Source organism: Streptopelia decaocto, assembly GCF_964273445.1.
Source record: "Streptopelia decaocto genome assembly, chromosome: 3".
In the NCBI taxonomy this organism is placed as follows: domain Eukaryota; kingdom Metazoa; phylum Chordata; class Aves; order Columbiformes; family Columbidae; genus Streptopelia; species Streptopelia decaocto.
In genome coordinates this window covers 101,001,842-101,022,009 of record NC_138656.1, presented here as the reverse complement: position 1 = coordinate 101,022,009, position 20,168 = coordinate 101,001,842, and the positions used below count along the sequence as shown (strand labels likewise).

Below are 20,168 nucleotides of genomic sequence, written 5' to 3'. Positions count from 1 at the left end.
TGTGTATAAGGCTACAAAGGGTTGGACTCGATGATCTCTGAGGTCTTTTCCAACCCAGTCGATTCTGTGATTCTGTGATTCTGTGAAAGTAAAAATAAATATCCAAACTAAAAAGCTTAACAACATGAATGCTGAGGCTTTTGTCTTAAGTTAAAGAAGCAATTCAAGCACCAAGACAGGTCTGGAATTCAGGAGAAAATAAATTCTAGAGGCTTGAATGCATGCCTTTCTCCATTTCCTGAAAACACAGAAAAGTAAAATTGAAGAAGCACAACTAAGCACCTATTCCTGTTGGCTGACAAGGATGAGCTCTCCATTTAATACTAAAGAGCAAGTCTGGGAGGTCTCAAGATGCTATGAAGTCATCTCATCACAACAAAATAAGATGACGTCTCAGATTTTTTTTTTTTCTCTGAGGCTGCAAACGCATTTTAAAATGCAGTTAGAGGAAATCCCCATCTCTTCTGCTGTTACTGTACTATTGCAACTAGAACTAGAAATCAGTGTTTGCTCCTCCTAAACTCTAGAAATTTGGGCTAAGTTACTCTCACACTTCTTATTATTTTCAGATCTGTCTCCCAATCTGTAACTATGTTTCCTGCAAGCATTTACACTAAGGAGCATGAGGCACTGCCTTCTGTTGAAACTTCAGGCTATTTATCCTGAGACATTTATTGAAGACATCTGGTGGCAGAGACTTGCTGAACTAATTCTAGTGGATTAGAATTTAGTATTTTGTCAGCAAGCAGAAGAACAGACAAAATAAGTCTCAGCTTCTCTAGAAACAAATAAACAGAAAGTAATAATACCTTGAACTCAACGCTAATATTAATATGAACAATTTTCTGAGATTAATAAGCTATTTATCTTTTTTGGGGGTGGGATTTATTCTGCCTTTTTGTCTGCTTGCTGGCAATATGTCATGGCATGACCCACCATTCTGTCTTCTAAGGGATGCTATTTACTAAAACATGAGTGAATGTGTCAAATCAGTTTTCCAGAGCAACACGTTATCTTTGGCAGAAAGCAGAAATGGTTCCCGATTATGCACATCCTAAAAAGAGACCACTTAATTTTTGCCTTTGTACTTAGTTGCAGTACAGATTTTAAAACCAGAAGCTAAATATTGTAAGGATGAAGATTCAAAAAATAAACCAGCTCACTCTCCTTATGTTGGCTTCACGCTGCTGAACAGAATTAAGATGACGTGTTTAAGAATAGGAATATATTGCCCTGGAGCACAAAAAAACAGCCATTTCCTTAGTTTTCATGTCACTGATTTTTGATACACTTTTAGACTGCAAGTATATTGCATCCAAGCGTATGTCTAATTTCTAGTCAAAACAATTTGCATCACTTCTCACATAAGGAACAGCTACTAAATTGGTCCCAGTCTCAAAGAATCGCTATTTAATGCTGATTTTTATACTAAGTGTGTGGCATATCTCCTGCCTAGCTTGATTTTTCTCTGATTCAGCGTCTTATTCCAGTCAAGGATAAGTCAATCTCTTATTGTGGAGGGATCTGCAGAATACCTGGTCCCCTCTTCAGCATCTTTATGTTTACAACCTATGAAGCAGATCTCATCCTATGATCTGCATTTACCTGATCACTTGCAACGCATTTTCGCATCTTGCATTGAGCAGAATTACAACAAAAATACTGGAAACATTTATTTTAATGATGCTTTTAAACACACATAGCAGTTTTCGGGCAGTCCTTAAAAAACTGTACATAGTACAGGTTCTTTTTAGAAAAACCCACTGACTTCATGGCTTATTCTGTTTACATATCACCTGAACAATGTAGTAAAAACCAAAAAATTTTCCCCTGTGCCTCATATCCTAAATACATAATAAAGTGCTTTCTGGAGTGCTTTAAAGATCAACAAATTAAGAATGAAGGTTACAGAATGGACTCCCATACAGGCAGATGCTAAGCCAGTTATAGTACTTTGTAACTATAGTAAAAAAACTCGATACATGTAGTAGAAATCACAAAACGTTGTCCACAGTGAAATATATCAATTTTATTACAAGGCTATGAGGTCTAAAAGCCTTTGAAAAAGAATGTCACTTTTCAACCCTACGCAGAATAGGAAAAAAAAAAAAAGTTGAAATTCCTTAAGCACCAAAGGAAACCACAGATGCCAAATCATAAAATACTACAGCTAAGAACAGGAACAACAAGTGACACTGCAATACCTTTCGAGAAAACAAAAACTTTCCAACAGAAAATTTTACATTTAATTTGAATAACCAGAATTGTACAGAGATTCTAGATGGGCATTAGCAGTGACTGTATAGTGATTTTAATGCTTCTTATTTCTGGAAGGTGTTTCTCCTGTTGTACTCTAAAATATCTATTTCTCCATTGTAAGTCTGCAGGATAGTGATGTTTCAGAGCTATTCTCTGCCAAACTGCTGTACCGAGGCTCTGCCTTCCTCAGCTGCCATCTACCAAAAGGCTCCAATAATGTCCATCCCCCTGCACTTTGTGCTATTGTGTTGCCTCCCATTTCCAATAGTTTCACCCTTTCATAACATATTCTGCTCCTCTTCTGTACTGATGATACTGATTCTGCCACCAATAATTTTAATTAGTGTGCTGTTTTCTGCATCATCAATCAAATAGCCCTTACGTGCCCCTATTAATAATACCCCTCCAAACCTATACTTTCTTTTTCATCTCTTATCAGATGTTAATCTCTCTGCCACTGTCTCCCACCCTATTGCTCCAAATCAGTTTGACTGTGATATCTTTCAGGTACACAATTGTTTTCTTACCTTCATAATTGTTACTGAAAACTGTGAGCAAATACTCATTCAGTTTTTGTAACTCAGAGATACTGTCTTTAACGCCTATATATTTCTCAAAATTTTTATTCAATTTCTTTCTTTACAATTTATTTATCTAACTACATGCATTTTGATAATTTACTGAGAGATTAAAATGGAAAAACAGAATCCTTCAGAAAGATTCTGTTAAGGAATCAGTGAGACAATTTAAATAAAACAAAAAACCCCAAAATTTTAAAATCACAAAATACTCTGTAGTAACCAAAATAGCCAGAATACCAAGAAATAGAAAATAATACCTAAATCTAATTAAGTTGTTTTGTAATTGGGATCATAGGTATATGGCTTATAGCTTATAGCCACTGGTTCTGAATTACTTCCAGTCCATTCATTTAATCAATTAAATTTCCATCTTCCAAAAAGCTATTTTTTTTAAGTCTGTAAACTCATAATATTAAATAGGTTATTTTGCCTTCACTTAAAGCTCCACTCAATAAAGAAAATAAGAATGATTATACAGTACTTTCAGTAACTGCTGTAAGGACTGAAAATACTTATCTATACATTTTTCCAAATAAGGATTCAGACATTCTGTAAGAAACATCAAAGATTATAAATTAATGAACTACATTCTCCAACTTCTATAAGACTACCTATCTTTACTTTTCTGTCTTAAAAGTAAAAAGACTTCAAACTATGCCATGAACTGCAACTCCTTTGCATGAGAGACTTACTGATCTCATTATTTCTCTGTCAAACATACATCACATTTAGTGACCAACTCGATCCTCAAGAGTGAAAAAAGGTTTCCATCACCAGCTAGCAGGTAAAAGCATTCACAGTATTCATTGTATGTATTATCATACTTTTTACAGAGAAAAATCACATTAATGGATGATGAGATGTGTAAAATGATAGAAGTAGTGGTGCTATATTATAAAGGCAAGTGAATTAAAAAGTTCCTGAATTAATAAGTAATCAAAAAGACTAATTGGCATGCTGCACAGAAACATTCAGATAGACTCCAATATGAAACACGCTAATTAAAGGTGATTTTGGTAGTCAATATATTTCTCTTCCACTTTCCTAACTTCTGAAGGTACAACTGGAAAGATCCTGCACTAAGAAGAAGAGGAACATGTATTTATTGTTTCTTATCTTTCCTTTATTTTTCCTTTATTTTTTTTCTTTTGTGATACGGACAAACACATTTCACAGCCCCACTCTGCAGTACTTTCATTCAGTCCTCTTAATGTATAAGGAAGGAAATAATCTATGCCATTCTCTCTCATTTCTGTTAATATCTATGGTGCTGACAAAATTTAAAATAAATGAAAAATACACTCTTGTATCATTAAGTCACCAGTTAAGACTTCCTGGTAAATATAAAATGAAAAGCCAAAGTAAACTTCCTTCTCTTATAATGAAAAAAAGTAATAACAATCAAACAGACACATGTATTCCTGGCCATCTCATGACACAAGAGCTAAAAGCATGTCCCTTGTTGCAAAGTTACTGGAAAACTCAAATGAAGTCCTGAGGAATTTAAACTGCATAGTTTAAACACAAATAAAGTAATATAGCCTAATCTGATTAAATTACACAAGATTTTATCTAAACCACATTAAAAGTATACCACAGTCTAACAGACAACTTTAGCTATATAACATGTTTCTAAGTGAAAAAATGGTCAAAAATATTGAGCAAGATGCTGACATGCTATACGTTGTCATACTCTATTTTTTACACTAAAGGCAACAAAACAATGTCCTTCAGTAACTTATCAGACTCTGTTCGACCTTATGACATTTTTCTAGTTTTTCATAAGGTTATCTGAAAGTTGGATCTTATTTACAGCACCAGAAAAAAAGAATGCTGCAAATATTAAACAATGTTGAATTTGATGGAGAAGAAAAGCAAATGAGGTCAGAGAGGCCATCCAGACCAGCTGAGAGCAGCTTACCACATCAGAACAGCAAGAGTAGCTGGACTTACAGATACTACACAAAGAATATACAATACTATATACTAAAACAAACAGTCTGTGATTGATTTTAGTAACAAAAGTATGCTAAGTCTACTGCAGTCAACTGCAAGAATTTCATAGGTGAAAAAGCTGTTTTTTCTATCAGGGAAAAGGACTGAAGAAAGAAGAATGTGTATTATTTGTGAGTGGACAGACAGCAAAATAATCATATAAGGCTTCAATATCCTTTCCCACACCATAACATTTTGCACAGTTACAAGGGAATAGGAATGACAAAAACCAAAGGCACATAGATAACTTTGGTGAAAAGAATGATAGAGACCTCTTCAAATGTAATTCAGGTAAGGAGTAGGGGAAAAGGCCTTTCATACAGTCCATCTAGCTGAAAAGAAGGCACACAGCTGTGTGTGTGACACTGCAGAAGATGGTTCCAATACTTCAGCAACACAGACTTAAAAAGTAATCTGGTTGTTCTGGTGCCAGTGCACCTTCTCAAGACCAACTGCAATAACTTAAAGCAGGGGTGTCAAACTCATTTTCACTGAGGGCCACATGAGCCTCACAGCTGTAGCAGTAGTTACATTTATACAGTCCTAAAATTACATTTGGCCCTTTGAAGGAAACCGTGAGGCTGATGTGGCCCCAAGTGAAAATGAATTTGATGCCCCTGACTTAGAGGATAATATATAATGAGGTGTAGCAACAAAACAAAGTTATGACAAAGACCAAGAGGAAGACAAAAAGTTACAAGGATGACATAGAAAACTCAAGGACTCAATGCTGAAAAGGCAGGCATGTTGCCTACCACTGTACACAAATAGGCTCCAAGACGATAAAACAAAGGAAGCAATATTTGGGTCACTTAAGCAAACTTTGGGTCAACAGAACTTGGTTCTTATGGATGACTTCAACTACCCAGACATTTTTTGTAAAAATAATACAGCAGCTCACGTCCTCCATCAAGTTCCTGGAATGTGTAGATGATTGCTTCCTCATACAAATGTTAGGTCTACCAACCAGGAATGAGGCACTGCTGGACTAGCTATTCACAAATCAAGAAAACCTGCTTTGTAATATCTCGGGTTAGTGATAACCTTGGCTACAGTGATCACAGTATTGCGGAGTTTGGGATCCCGCTAAGTACACAGAAGGTTAATACTAAGACAAAGGTTTTTGATTTTAAAAGAGCAAACTTCAGCTTGTTCAGGGCTCAGTTGGTAGGGCTTCTGTGGGAAGCTTGAATGGACAATGAGGGAGCCAGTGAGTGCCAGGAGTTTTTCAAGAACGTTCTCCTGGAAACACAAAACCAGATTATCTCCTTTAAAGGTAACGGAAGTAGGCAGAGCAAGAGACACCCTTGGCTTTACTGCAAGCTTCTGAATCTGCTCAAAGGTAAAAGAGAAGTGTACTAGAGGTGGAAAGGCACACTAGTACCTGTTGAGAACTACAAGGGCATTGCCACGGTGTGTAGAGATGCAGTTTGGAAAGCAAACGCTGAGCGTGAATTGAAGTTGGCCAGAGATGTCGAAAACCACAAGGAAGGGTGCTTCAAGTACATAAACAACATGCAGAAACAGAAGGAAAATATTGTCCTGCTGTTAAACAGCAGAGGTGAATTAGTCACCAAGAATGTTACAAAGGCTTTATTCACCTCTGTCTTTACTAGCACTGCTGGGCCCCAGACCATGGGAAGAGAAATCCAGGATGATGCTAACGCAGACCCATCATCAGTGAAGGAAGAGTTGGTATGTGAACTGCTACAGCACCTCGACCCCTACAAATTGACGTGCCCTGACAAAATCCACCCAAGGGTGTTAAGAGAGCTGGCTGACGGCATTGCAAGGCCACCATCCATAATGTTTGAGAAGTCATGGAGATCGAGGGACATCCCAGGAGACTGGAAGAAGGCTAATGACACCTACAGCTACAAGAAGGGCTTAAAGGGAGATCCAGGAAATTTTAGGCCCATTGGTCATAACTTCACTTCCTGAGAAAGCTATGGAATGAATCCTCCTGGGGCCTATCACAAGGTAGTTGAAGCATGTGACTGGGAAAAACAATAAAGATTCACAAGGGGCAAATCATGTTTGACAAATCTGATCGCCTTCTACAACAAAATAACCTGCTCAGTTGATGTGGGGCAAGTGGTGGACATTGTCTCCCTGGATTTCTCCAAGGCTTTTGATATAGTTTCCCACAGCCTCCTCCTAGAGAAACTGATGCATCATAGTCTAGACAAGTGGCCTCTGTGGTGGGTGGGGAACTGGCTGACAGGCCATACCCAGAGGGTGGTGATAAATAGCTCTTTTCAAACTGGCAATCTGTCATGAGTGGGGACCCGCAGGGATTGATATTCTGCTCAATGCTGTTTACTATCTCCATAAGTGATCCGGATGATGGGATCAGGTGTAACACTGATTAAGTTTGACAATGACATCAAACTAAGTAGGGAAGTGGACACTTCAGAAGGGAAAGCCATCCAGCAGGAGGACCTGGATAGGCTGGATGAGTGGGTTAACGAGAACCTTATGGCTGGGATCTACCTGGTTGGGGAGCAGCTCTGTGGAAAGGGACCTGGGGTTCCTGGTGGACAACAAGCTCAATGAGTGAACAGTGTGCTGCTGCAGCAAAGAAGGCCAACAAGATGCTGTGCTGCATTGGCAAGTGCACCAACAGCAGGGACAAAGTCATTATCCCACTCTACTCAGTGCTTGTCAGGCCACACCTGGAATACTGTGTTCAGTTTTGGTCCCTGCTATACAAAAAATATGTGGACAGGCTGAAGAGGGTCCAGAGGAGGGTCACAAAGATGATCAAAGGACTGGGAAGCCTTCCATATGAGGTCAGGCTGAGAGAACCGGGCTTGTTCAGCCTTGAGAAAAGAAGGCTTAGAGGAGACCTCATCACCATGTTTCAGTATTTAAAGAGTGGCTACAGCGAGGATGGAGACTCCCTGTTTACAAGGAGTCACATCAAAAGATGAAGGGTAATGGGTACAAGTTACTCTTGGGGAGATTCCAATTGGACACAGGAGGAAAACTTTCCCAATGAAAATAATCAGCCATTGGAATAAACTCCCCAGGGAAATAGCGGATTCCCCAACAATGCCCACCTTTAAGATTTGGCTGGACAGGGTACTAGGCCAAGAAAGGGTGGACCAGATGATCCTTGAAGTCCTTTCCAACCTGGTATTCTACGATTCTATCATTCTACGATTGTATGATTCTATGATTCAAGTAAATATTCAGAGAATGGCAAAACTGGAAAATTAGTCAGCAGGATGCATGAAACATTCAGGGGAATTTCCATGAGCTCATTCAAATGGCTTTAGACTGATGGCTGAAATGTGAAAGAGAGTGAAGATGTGTAGATATGGTTGAAAGGATTGTTATCTAGATTGATGTCACCATTTATACTTGTAATTGCTTGTAGGTTTTATTCGTACAACACAGACACTCGACTTCAGAGAGCAATTACTGAAGAAAAATGTTGGAATTTATGTTTATACAAGCGTGGAGAAATGTAAAAGAAAGGACACAAGTGGGATAACAGCAAGGATAAGTACACATATTTCAGAGGGGGAGAGAATAAGGTAAGAGTAGTCTGACATCCCTCAGGCAAAAATAAACACTTTTAGTAAGAATATGGGAAACACCTTATCCACAGTTAATCTCAAGGTGGTACTCCTTTAACACTTATACAGATATTCTTCTTAGTTTACTAAAAGAAGCAAGGAACATGTAGTAGAACTAAAGTATCATGGGATGGTGCTAGGCTTTATGGAACAATTTCATCTATTTTAGTGCTTATAACAAAAAGGAGAAAAAAAACCCAACAAAACAACCAAAAAACAGTAATAAAGGAGTGCTGTGTATACTAGATATACATGGGAATATAATGCATCACAAGATAACATGTCTCTCCAAGACTGAAACTCAAAGCACTAAGCTCCTCAATCCTCACAAGAAAAATATATCTGTGATGGGTTGATCCTGGGCCAGCAGCTAAGCATCCACACTGCCATTCATTCCCGCACCGCTCTCCAGAGAGAATAGGAAGAACAAGAAAACTGGTGGGTTGAAATAAAGACAATTTGATAAGTAAAGGGAAGAGAGGGAAAAAACCAAACAAACAACAAACCAACCCACAACAAAACAAATGATGCGAAGGCAACCACTCACCATCTCCCACAAGCAGAATGATGCCCAGCCAGTCTCCAAGCAATGGTGAGGTCCCCCACACCCCCTCTTCTCAGATTTTAGTGATGACCATAATGTTACATGGCATGGAATATCCCTTTGGCCAGTTTGAGTCACCTGCTCTGGATATGTCCCCTCCCAAGTTCTTGCTCACTCCAGCCTACTCCTTGAGTAGAAGCAGAGCATGAAAAAGAGAAAGCCTTGACATTGTGCAAGAGCTGCTCAGCAACAACCGAAACACTGGTGTGTTATTAACATTGCTTTAGCCACAAACTAAGGCACAGCACCATATGGGCTGCTATGAAGAAAATTACCTCCATCTCAGCCGGACCCAGTACAATATCAGAAGGTGTTTTACTTCAAAGAATTCTCAGAATGCACATGCTGCTTTTTTGGGACCTGGAAGCCCTTGGGATCATTCCATCTAATGCATAGTGTGCACAAACCAGAAGTGAAACTGCTTCAGACTGTCAGCGTGATTGCTGAACTCAGAGGTTTAAATGTTCTCTCTTCTTCCACTTATCCTTTAAATTTAAGAACATTGACGATAAGTTGATGATGAGTTGATGTCTACATGTGCACACAGGAGAACTTCTAAGCTTTGAACGGCTGGAGACCTGTGATAGACTGGGAAGGGCTGGACCACGAACTGGTCACTTGAAGCAGGAAGGAAGAAGGTGGTGGAGGAAGTGATGAGAGACTAAATAAAGTAGACAAAGACTGTGGAAGAACCTAAAACTTTTCTGGACAGGTTATTATTATTCATCTGTGATGCTTTAACAAAAAGTCTGGGAGAGGAGTTGCCAACTGATTTAGGAGACTAATTGCTCTAAGTTAAAAGCAGCAAAACTGTCATACTAGAAAAAAATAAGTTTTTCAGTTCATTATCAGAAAACAGGTCACAAATCTGGCAGACATCAGGAAAGGTACACACATTAATTTCTGGTACCTCCTGGTAGCAGGTGATCTGTATAGCTGATGCTTCAATAGAGATTCCAGTTCATTTATTAATGAGACTTAGAAGCAAACAAGTATAGGGAAACACATAAAGAAAATGGAAAATAACAACAGTGAATAAACTCCTGTTGTCACACATATGGAGAACTGTGGACTACTTGGACTACAACTACTGGCAGATTTGAAGCAGTCCTACCACACGTAATGGTTTGCAGAAAAAGCTGATGCATGGTGCAAAGTGTTAAACCTTTCTCAAGGACATTATTTATAGAAACTTTATTAAACTTCACTTTTGCTTTCATATTTCCTGAAGTCCAGGACAACTACCTCTGACACCCTATTCTATAGCTACTTTATGAACCATTACTTAGGTATGTGCCTGCAAAAAGATTCTAGGATCTAGGTACAGTATTTTGTACCATATGCTTGCAAAAATCTCTTGTTAATATGAGTTTCTATATGACAGTAATAGGCAGCATAGTCATTATGATTGTGGACTGCGTTATCATTTGTAAAGTAGCAGGAGAGTTAATTGACAATATTAGAATTTGGAAATATAGAAGTATTCCATCAGAGATACAGAATGAAATGTAGTATATAAAAATTAATTCAAATAACGCCAAGCTTAACCTCTGTACTAGCTGCTGATGCTAACTGAATTCCCAAGATCCAACAGATTATAGAAATGTGTTTATAGGAGCTATATTTATTGTCCTTTTTTACTTTATCTTTGGTAATCGTAATTCATCTCAAAAGAAGATGGACTGCATAGCTTTTAATAAGAAGACTTTCATATCTCCACTCAAAGAATTTTTATATAGCCAACACTCCACAGCAAACTATTAGGTACAGCTAGCTAACGCAGTGCTTCCCGTTTTCGTTTACAAACCTTAATTTATCTGTTCCAGCTTTGTACCTCGAGATTCGAGCCATAGACAGAGGAACTGATAAGGTGTCTAGCCAGTGCTTCTCATATTTTGGTTCATTAGCTATGGGTGAAGAAGGTGATGATGGAGCCTGTACAGAATAAATGAGAATCAGTAAGTGCAGTGTATCAGACAATATAGTGAAAAAAACATGAATATGCATCTCTTGTATCAAAAGTGAATAATTGTAGCAATAGAACTATTCAGCAAACTCAGGATTTAGTAGCAAAATAAAAAGAAGCACTTATATAGAAAGGAATGTTAGCTATCTTGATATTATTCTTGTGACTTAATTTCAGTATTACCTTAACATTAAATATATTTATATTTTTGTTAATAACTACTAATAAAAAACCCCAACTTTTTACTCATAAGTGTCCTGAATTTTCTCTAAATTCAACACAAAATACATTTTTGATTTAAATTAATTTGATCTGTGCAACTCTTCTACATGTCTCAAACAATCATCAGAGAAAAAGACACAAGTAATATCTTAATGTAAAAACTACATTACAGACTACTGTTTTCATATTTGTGCATTGTGACTTTCATCCATAATGTTATTTAATTATAGATTTAAAATTCTGATTTCTGTGTTACCAGTATGCACATATGGACTGACAAATTTTGAAATTCCATTTTTGAAGGTTTCCTTTAAATAATTCTACTATAAAGGCAAGATAGTTGATACCACCTAAGCAGTAAAGGATGTCCAGATCTCAGAACAGGGAAAATACGTGATTTTACAATCTACTCATTTCATATAACTACAGCATAGAAAAGAAAATAACCTTAAATCAAATGGTACAAATGCAAATGAAGTTAGGGGAATTAGCTTAGATATGTAGCTATTGAGATACGGGTCTACTCAAACCGAAACTAGAGCTTATATGCAGACTGCTTGGCCTGCTCATATATGTAGCATCTTATGCATTGCAACTAAATAGTGCATGAAGGCACCAAGAATGAAACGTGATAAAAAATGAAATATTTATGCAATTTTAAAAGTTGCCATAGAAAACATTCAGGAAACTGCAGAGTGATATACATCTTAGTTCATATACACTTGTAGTTTGCTCCTTGTGAAATAATATCCAGAGCTTTACATCATTGTATCAATGACTGCAAGTACAGAACTATGCCCAAATTGTCAAAAAAATATGGTAACTGGTTTTGTTTGCAACTGATTTCAAAATAGTGTTTATAGGCAAAAATAAATTAAATTAGAAACAGATTAGAAAATGTTGGAAACCACTGTTCAGTGTACCAATCCAGATTTATGAGCTTGATTATGAGCTTAATGCTTATTAAATAAACAATAGAATGATCTAGGAGTTTCATAAAGAATGCATAAAAATGATCAACTGAAAATTTCTATCGATACTTATATCTGTGCACTACCATGATAGCTGAGCATTTCACTCTTTTGTAAGGACAGCAATACTGTTCACAGAGAGGCAGCTGAGAAGGATTCACAGACATAGATATTCTGGCCAAAGATAGGTGTTTGTGCTGTGTCTGAACCAAATTATTTGTTCCAGGTTGCATAGAAAACCTTCTGGTAGAGAAGGGAGTTGACAGCTGGTTATTTTTAACTGAGCTGTAAATATGGACTGAGTAGTACTTAAAAAAGCAAATAGACTGACGCAACTTCAGCTTTGTCATGCCCAAGTGCTCAAAAGCCATAAAACTTACTCAAAATAAAGAACTATTCCTTTTTCTCACTCAATAGGATTTAGGGTTATTTTTTTCCCCTAAAGCTCTTCCTTACAGTCATCAAGGGCTTATCTTTCTATTTACTTCTTTAAATAAATCAAAATAGCGACTGTCATACTCTAACAGAAAAACTGAGAGTTAGTGACTGAGGGACACTTTTCTAGTAAAAGAAAAAATTGTAATGAAATTGCCAGCGTCGGTAACACTAATGAATCTTTAAGACTTCAATCTCTTTTAAGAAAGGAATTTCATTTAGAGTATTTACAATCCCTAGAACAATCCAGCTTTCATTTGATTGAGATCTGGTGTTGTTGCAGCATGAATATTTCATAATCAAGTCTATAGACTAATTCTATCTCATAGAATTAGTCACAAAAGGCTAAGGTGTCTCCAAAGTTTAGTATAAATTTAATAACATCATAATGAAGAATTTGATGCATATTTTAGAATTCTGTTCAAATTACAATAAGTGACAGAACCACATGCAATCTGAAGTTGAAAATTATCAATATAATGTAACACGCCTGTCTGGAAACAGAAATGTCTAAGAATAAAGCAGAAGGTAGTTTATTACATCAAACATAAATGCTTCAATATGATAACTGAATTTAAATCCACAAATCAGAAAATAAAGAAACATAAAAATTCCTGAAGCAGCTTCACTTATTGTTCCAATCTTCTCAGCTCTTAAGACACAGAGAATATATAGACAATTTAAACATAAAACTCTGTCTTTTTCTTGGGAACCATTAGCTGTACTTCTTTAGCAGGCTGTTGAACAATAAACTGTGATATTCTAGGCAATTTAAGAGCATTTGGCAGGAAAAAAATTGTGAGTGGGTCACTCTGGCAATTTAATGTTTCTGTTTGCTCTCTTACACTTCAATTAAATGCTTTAGTAGGATATAAAGCTTTATGGCCTGTCTGAAATGCCTACCACAACATGCCGGCCCTCCTGGGAGCTCAGGTGTGCCAGGGGTTTCCTTCAGAAGACTGACAGCCAGCCAGGGGCTTCTATGAGGACAGGCTGAGAGAGTTGGGGTTGTTCAGCCTGGAGAATAGAAGGCTCTGGGGAGACCTTATTATGGCCTTTCAGTACTTTAAAGAGGCCAGAAGAAAGATGGGAATAGACTTTTTAGCAGGACCTGTTGTGATAGGACAAGGTGTTAATGGTTTTAAACTAAAAGAGGGGAGATTCAAGCTAGACAGGAGGAAGAATTTTTTTTAAAATTAGGGTGGTGAAACACTGGCCCAGGTTGCTCAGAGAGGTGGTAGATGCCACATCCCTGGAGACACTCAGTGTCAGGCTGGATGGGGCTCTGAGCAACCTGATCCAGTTGGAGATGAACCTGCACATTCCAGAGGGTTGGACTAGATGACCTTTGAAGGTCCCTTCCAATCCAAACTACTCTATGATTCTATACTACTGTAAAGAAAAAATATCTCAATTTAAGTTAAGATCAGAATTTTAGAAAATCTAGATCACAGCTATTCATTAGGTTTGTGAATTGAAGGGGAAAAAATGGCCAAAACAACTTTGTCAAAATCTATTAACCCCAAAGCTATGATAGTACAGTATAGAAAATGTAAACTCCTAAAGAAAATGTGACTTTTCCAGACAATTTCAAAGTTTTCATATCTGAAAAATACACAAGAAAGAGTAATCCATTTGTCCCTCTCCCCCCAGTTCTGGACTACTTATTCCTGCAGAAACCCTACTGCAAGTTCTAAATATTAATGACCAAGAACAGGGAAAGGATACAAAGGGGTCAAACTGGTCCAAGTTTCAAATGTCTGTTTCTTACCAAGCCATTTACTACTAATCAGTTTATGGTAGAGCAGAAAAGTTGGACTGATCCCTCTTTTTCTTCTTAAGGACAAAAGAAGGCATAAATATGGCCATAAGACCATTGCATAGAAACAAAATACTATCATAGGACCAGCAGTTCATTTTGTTCAGTTTGCCCTAAATGTATTAAAACTTCAATCTGAGACAGATTGTTTGTTATATCCCCTTCTAAACACATGGATAAAAATAACAAACCAGGGAAGAAGAAAATCAATAGAACTTTTGCAAACAGAGGTCACTCCTCCCTGTCCTGGTTTTGTTAAAAACAAGACCAGTTCTCTTTTAGTGACTTTTCCTTCAGCTAAGTTCTTCTAGGTGGCTGTACTTTTCTAAGTTTTAGCCTGCATATTTTTCCTAGGATGCTGTACTCGGTGCTGATAAGAAGACCAACGGAATGCTGAAGAGGCTCGTGTTTAGATTTATCACTGTGGTAGCCAAGAAAGACTGATAAGTTTTCCCACATTCCATTGTGAGAGGGGCGTGTGTGAGGAGGGGTGGATGGACTAAAACTGACCAATGGAAGTATTCCATCCCATAATCGTCATACCCCCTACATAAGAGGGTGATCACAAGGGTCACGCTCTCTTTGACCATGGCCGGCATCTAGAGAGGACCCTGTCTGTCTGTCTGCCTGTGATCTACAGGCCTCAGGCCCTGCATCCCTGCAACCAGTTTCTGGTTTGCTGTGAAGTCCCGCCCATGATTTCCAGGGCCCTGGGCTGCACCTGCTGGAGCCGCCAGCTCCGCACACCCAGCTCCTGCTGCTGGAGTGACGCCAACTCCACATCGAGCATTCGAGATTGGTTTTGTATATTTTGTATATATTCTCTATCTATTAGTAGCATTAGTAAAACCCTTTAAAACTCTCCAACTTGAAGTCTAAGTCTCTCTTCCTTTCCCCTTTCCTATCATCTTTCCGATCTAAAGGAAAAGGGTGGCGGGAAGTGAGGAGGTAACAGGGAGCGTCTGCCACGGTTTATTGCCACCTTGTCTTAAACCTTGACACTCCCAGATCTTTTAGAGTTTATCAAAACTTTTAATTAATATGAGAGAACCAATTGCTAAAGCATACTTGGTTTTCCAAAAACCTTTTGTCCCTCACTAAAGTTTCTTAACTAACTTGTTGTGAAGTAAGGCAAAATCCTCACAAATATTAATAATCAGCTAAAATATAGCAAGCAAAACACAACAGTTAAGAACCACTCTTCACTGTGGAAGGGCACTATCAGTGGACTTCCACAATCATATATGCTGTTCAGCATATTGATTAATGATCTGATAACATGGTGAACACCAGACTGACCAAGTTTGTGATGCACAAGTAATTAAGAATGGTAAAAAGAAAACCAAAGTGCAAACAGCTGCAGAAGAAGCTCATGGTACAGAATGACTGAGAGATAAAAAGACTGCTAAAAATATAGTAGACAATCGCTTAGTAATGCACACCAGCAAAGACAATACTAATTTTTCCCATACTCTAATGGGATATGAACAGGCAATTAACACTCAAAAATAAGAACTTGCTGTCATGAGAAAAGCAGATGGTGAAAGGAATGGAACTGTTTCCACACAAATAGCAAGTAAACAAAGATTCATTAGACTGAAAAAGAAGTGGCTGAGGGAATTGTATGACAAAGGTATGTAAAAACATAAATAGCAGAAAAAAAGGATTAGGAAACAGTGGTTCACTTGCCCTTTTCATATAGTAAGCAGGCATACTGATTGGAGGTAAAATTCAGTGGGATAAAAACAAAGAAAAACACATTTTTCTATATCACAAACTCTAGCTCAGGAGGTCCCTGTGCCAGAAATAATTTGAGGTGCAGCAAATATACCCTATAAATAATTTTACATATTTGCTCTTTTCTTGTATTCTCTGAGGGCACCTGCTGGGGACCAGCTATTTGGCCAAATGGTCCTTTGGTCTGACCCAGTGTACTGAGCTGGCTGACCTTCAAGCCTTCTGTCTGCTAAACAGCTGCTGCTGCTCATGTTGAAAACTCTCCACACTGTTCCTTCAAAGCACTAAAAAAATTTGGCTGTTTAGACAATCTCTGCAATCACAGCTTTTATCCTCCGGTTCATTTCACACCTTTGGCTTTCCACTCAGGACGTCAACAATGTTGCCAATTAATACCAATTTGTTTGTAACACCTGTCCATTAAGGAATGGATTGAACACAAAAATCTCATTTTTGACAGAACACTGAACAAGAATCAGGTTGTAATGACACATAATCACTACCCACCTGGGACAGCTGTGTACTGTTGACTTGGAGGAGGGTTTGATTCTATATCCCATTAGCGATCATTGACCTATGAAGGACAATGTAGGCAAGTACTTTGTTGCTTTTTCAAACAACTATATATCAACTCATGAGGGGGCAAGCAAGAAGTCTTCCCCTAAGCAGAATGAGTCCAGAAACTCCTCCACTAAATGAGAGACCAAATCACACATATCTCTGTAATTAAGTTTCTACTAAGAACATAGGAAGGAAGGTAAAGATCACAGCTGTCTGGGACTGTCAATGTCTAATATTTTTGTGACATACAATTTGCAGAGCCTGGGAAACTCAGTTATTTTACCTTACTTTTTTTTTTTTTTAAAAAAAAAAAACCCCTGTCATTGATTCTAAATCTCTGGAGAAAAGGAGGCTGAGGGGAGACCTTATGACTCTCTACAACAAAAGGAGGTTGTAGCGAGGTGTGCATTGGTTTCTTCTCCCAAATAATAAGTAATAGGATGAGAGGAAATGGCCTTAAGCTGCACCAGGGAAGGTTCAGATTAGATATTAGGAAACATTTCTTCACAAAAAGTATTGCAAAGCATTGGAACAGGGAAGTGGTGAAGTCACCATCCCTGGAGACATTTAAAAGACGTATAGATGTGGTGCTTTAGGACATGGTTTAGTGGTAGACTTGGCATTGTTAGGTTAAGGGTTGGACTCTCAAGGGTCTTTTACAACCTCAATGATTCTATGATTCTGTGAAATAAGAATCAAGTATGATACCCATTAGGAAATATATGACTTTTTACTGACAATTTGGAATTTATCAATTTTTTGCTTTAAAGGATTTATTATGTATCATTAAAGTCTTGAGCCCATTCCATAAAATGGAACCAAATGTACGTAAAAATGTCCTAAAATGTCCATAAAGCTAAGCATTTGCTGATACTTATTCCAGGGACAGACAGAGGCTGTAGACTGGTTGGAGAAGAAAACGAGACTGAACCATTTAGCAGCAAAAGAGTCTTACATTAGCTTACTTCAGTTGTGGAACAACACAATTAACAACTGTTCAGCCGAGAGTAGAGACATGAGTGAAACTCTTGTGATGCCCAAATAAAGAAAAACATTATTGAGATATCTACTGTAAATAGGAGTCAATTAGAGCAGTTGACTTGTCTCAGAATTCAGAGGGATTTAATGACGATATCAAAATACCTGTGCATTCCTTTGATGCAGCATCAATTCAGTAGAGGGTCTGTGTTTATTTATTTTTAATGGAATTCTTAGATGCAGGTGCACAGTTCTGTGACAGCTTTAAGAAGACAGTAATTATCTGGTAAAGTATGCATCACCAAATCATTTAATAGATAAAGGCTTCTATACAGGAAACAAGCTCTTCCAGACGAAATAACAATTTGGACAAGTAATTTGATGTCTTTAAAATTCAGTGAAAGCAGCAACTTTTAATTATCCAGCTCTATTCTACATTATTTTAATTGACAGATGTTTAATTAAATGGGAGGAAGGTAAAACAGCATGTGAAACAAGGATACTACCTCTCCCTTTCTATCACAGAAAAGAAAGACTTTTAATTCTAATACTGCATCACATGCATGCTTTTGAAATTTAATGACCGCTCTTGAAGACATTTAATGATTTTTAATTAAGGGATGGTTTTGCAGACACTGAGTACCTATATGTGATGTTTACATGGAGAGTCTGTATAGCAGTACATGTTAGGCACCTACATTGCCTTATTCACTGCAGTAGCTATGGATTTAAATCAACAGGTTTACTATTCTACCAGTGAGGAAAAAAAAATTAAAAATCTTTCAGTTATACAAGTTTCTCTAGAAGTGATTCACAATAGAAATACTAATGAATATTTCATTACAGCTGTGCTGCTAGGAGCTATTACATTATTATTTTTTTTAGTGAACCAATAAGGTATAAGCCTGACTAAAATATCTTTAGAAAATACATATGGACTATTTGACAGAACTTTGCACATTTTCTTTAATTTGTTTCCCTTGGGCTAGTATGTAATTGGTTCCTGAGTAACCTCAACAACCTTGCCTTGAACACCTTTCCAGATATATTCTTCCTTTGGGAGGCAGAGGACAGGGGGCAGAGTAGTTTATATGAAATCTCAGCACAAAAAGCAGGAAGTGATTATGATTCTTCTCAAACTGTAACAGCAGTCATAAATCAAAACCTAACATTAAAGATATATAAAGAAAAAAACGGAATAAAATACAATGTTGAGATTATTGGCATAATACTGGACATGCAAGTGTACCCAAACTTCAGCTGTTACAGACAGCTTTTGGCAGCCTTACATATCCACAAATGGGGCGTTCTGTCCTTGCTTAGAAAAATTAGCTCAAGGTTAGGCTTGACTTTCCCTTATATCACTAACTAGGAGCTCAGTAATTCTCAATTTGTTGTGGGAATTTGTGGCATGACAGTGGATGCAACTCTGTGGGAGAACTTGTTGACTCAATTTTACTACCATTTTTCACTGTAAGCCATTTATAGCATGTACCTGAACTGCTGGAGTTCATCTATGCTCATATCATATCTAGAAACATGTAATCACTATATGCCTCTCTGTTTCCATACTGATCATTACCAGGGCCTGGTATTTGGAACAGTAGTCGAACACTGACTGGGGAAACAGTAGATGGATCTTTCACACACACACACAAACAACAAACAAAAAAACCAAAACCAACCAACCAACCAAAACAAAAACCCCTTGCTTTCATTCCTTCTAACACTTCCTCATTTAGTTTTCAATCTCATGAACGATACCACATGTATTTGCCTCTAACAAAGGACCTGAGATACTCCCTGCTAACACACATGAAAGATGCTTCTTCTGTTCACCGTGTTGGCAACAGGTGAGAAATTATCATAATTTTGTTTACTCATACAACAGTTTCAAATTTCTAACTTTTCTTTATAATCTAGCTCTGACCTGAAGTACTTAATTTTGAACTTTCATAGTCATAGGCAGGACAACAGATAATAAGAGAAAAAAGAGGGACGATGAGAATGACTCCATTTCTATCAGAAGCTATAAAAAAGGTAATAAATCGGGACTAAGCCATTTTCTTTTTGCTGCTGCTGGGAACTAAAATGGATGAATTTATAGGAACAGTAAGAAACAATGCATTCACATGAAAGGGCTGTGTATGGGAAATATAGGTATAACTAAGAAATGAAAGCAGATACCTAACAAATGCAAGTTACTGTTTTCTATTTGACATATTATTTCCATTGCGATCCTACTGCACTTTTTTCTGAAAGATAAATAACACAGCTATAATTGTTCATCTGACCTTTCTTGGTCTTTGACTTCTTTTCCAGTGGAAACAGACTTGGGCTTAGGTCAGCCTCACTTAAAAAAACTGAAGCCATCTTCTTTGGAAGTGTGTGAATATCGGATTAACTTTCAGTGTTTTAAGTGAATACTTTTAAAATGAGTATCAGATGTCATAAAG

At 37.5% G+C, this 20,168-nt stretch overlaps 1 protein-coding gene across 1 annotated transcript in view; it reads right to left on the bottom strand.

Moving 5' to 3' along the window:
* SNTG2 (syntrophin gamma 2) overlaps nt 1-20,168 on the bottom strand; it is a gene marked incomplete at both ends in the record, with an annotated part of 248,656 nt that overhangs the window by 68,236 nt on the left and 160,252 nt on the right. The window contains one exon of the mRNA XM_082048487.1: nt 10,831-10,958. Within this exon, the coding sequence (XP_081904613.1) occupies nt 10,831-10,958 (128 nt within the window). The remainder of the gene's footprint in view (nt 1-10,830; nt 10,959-20,168) is intronic.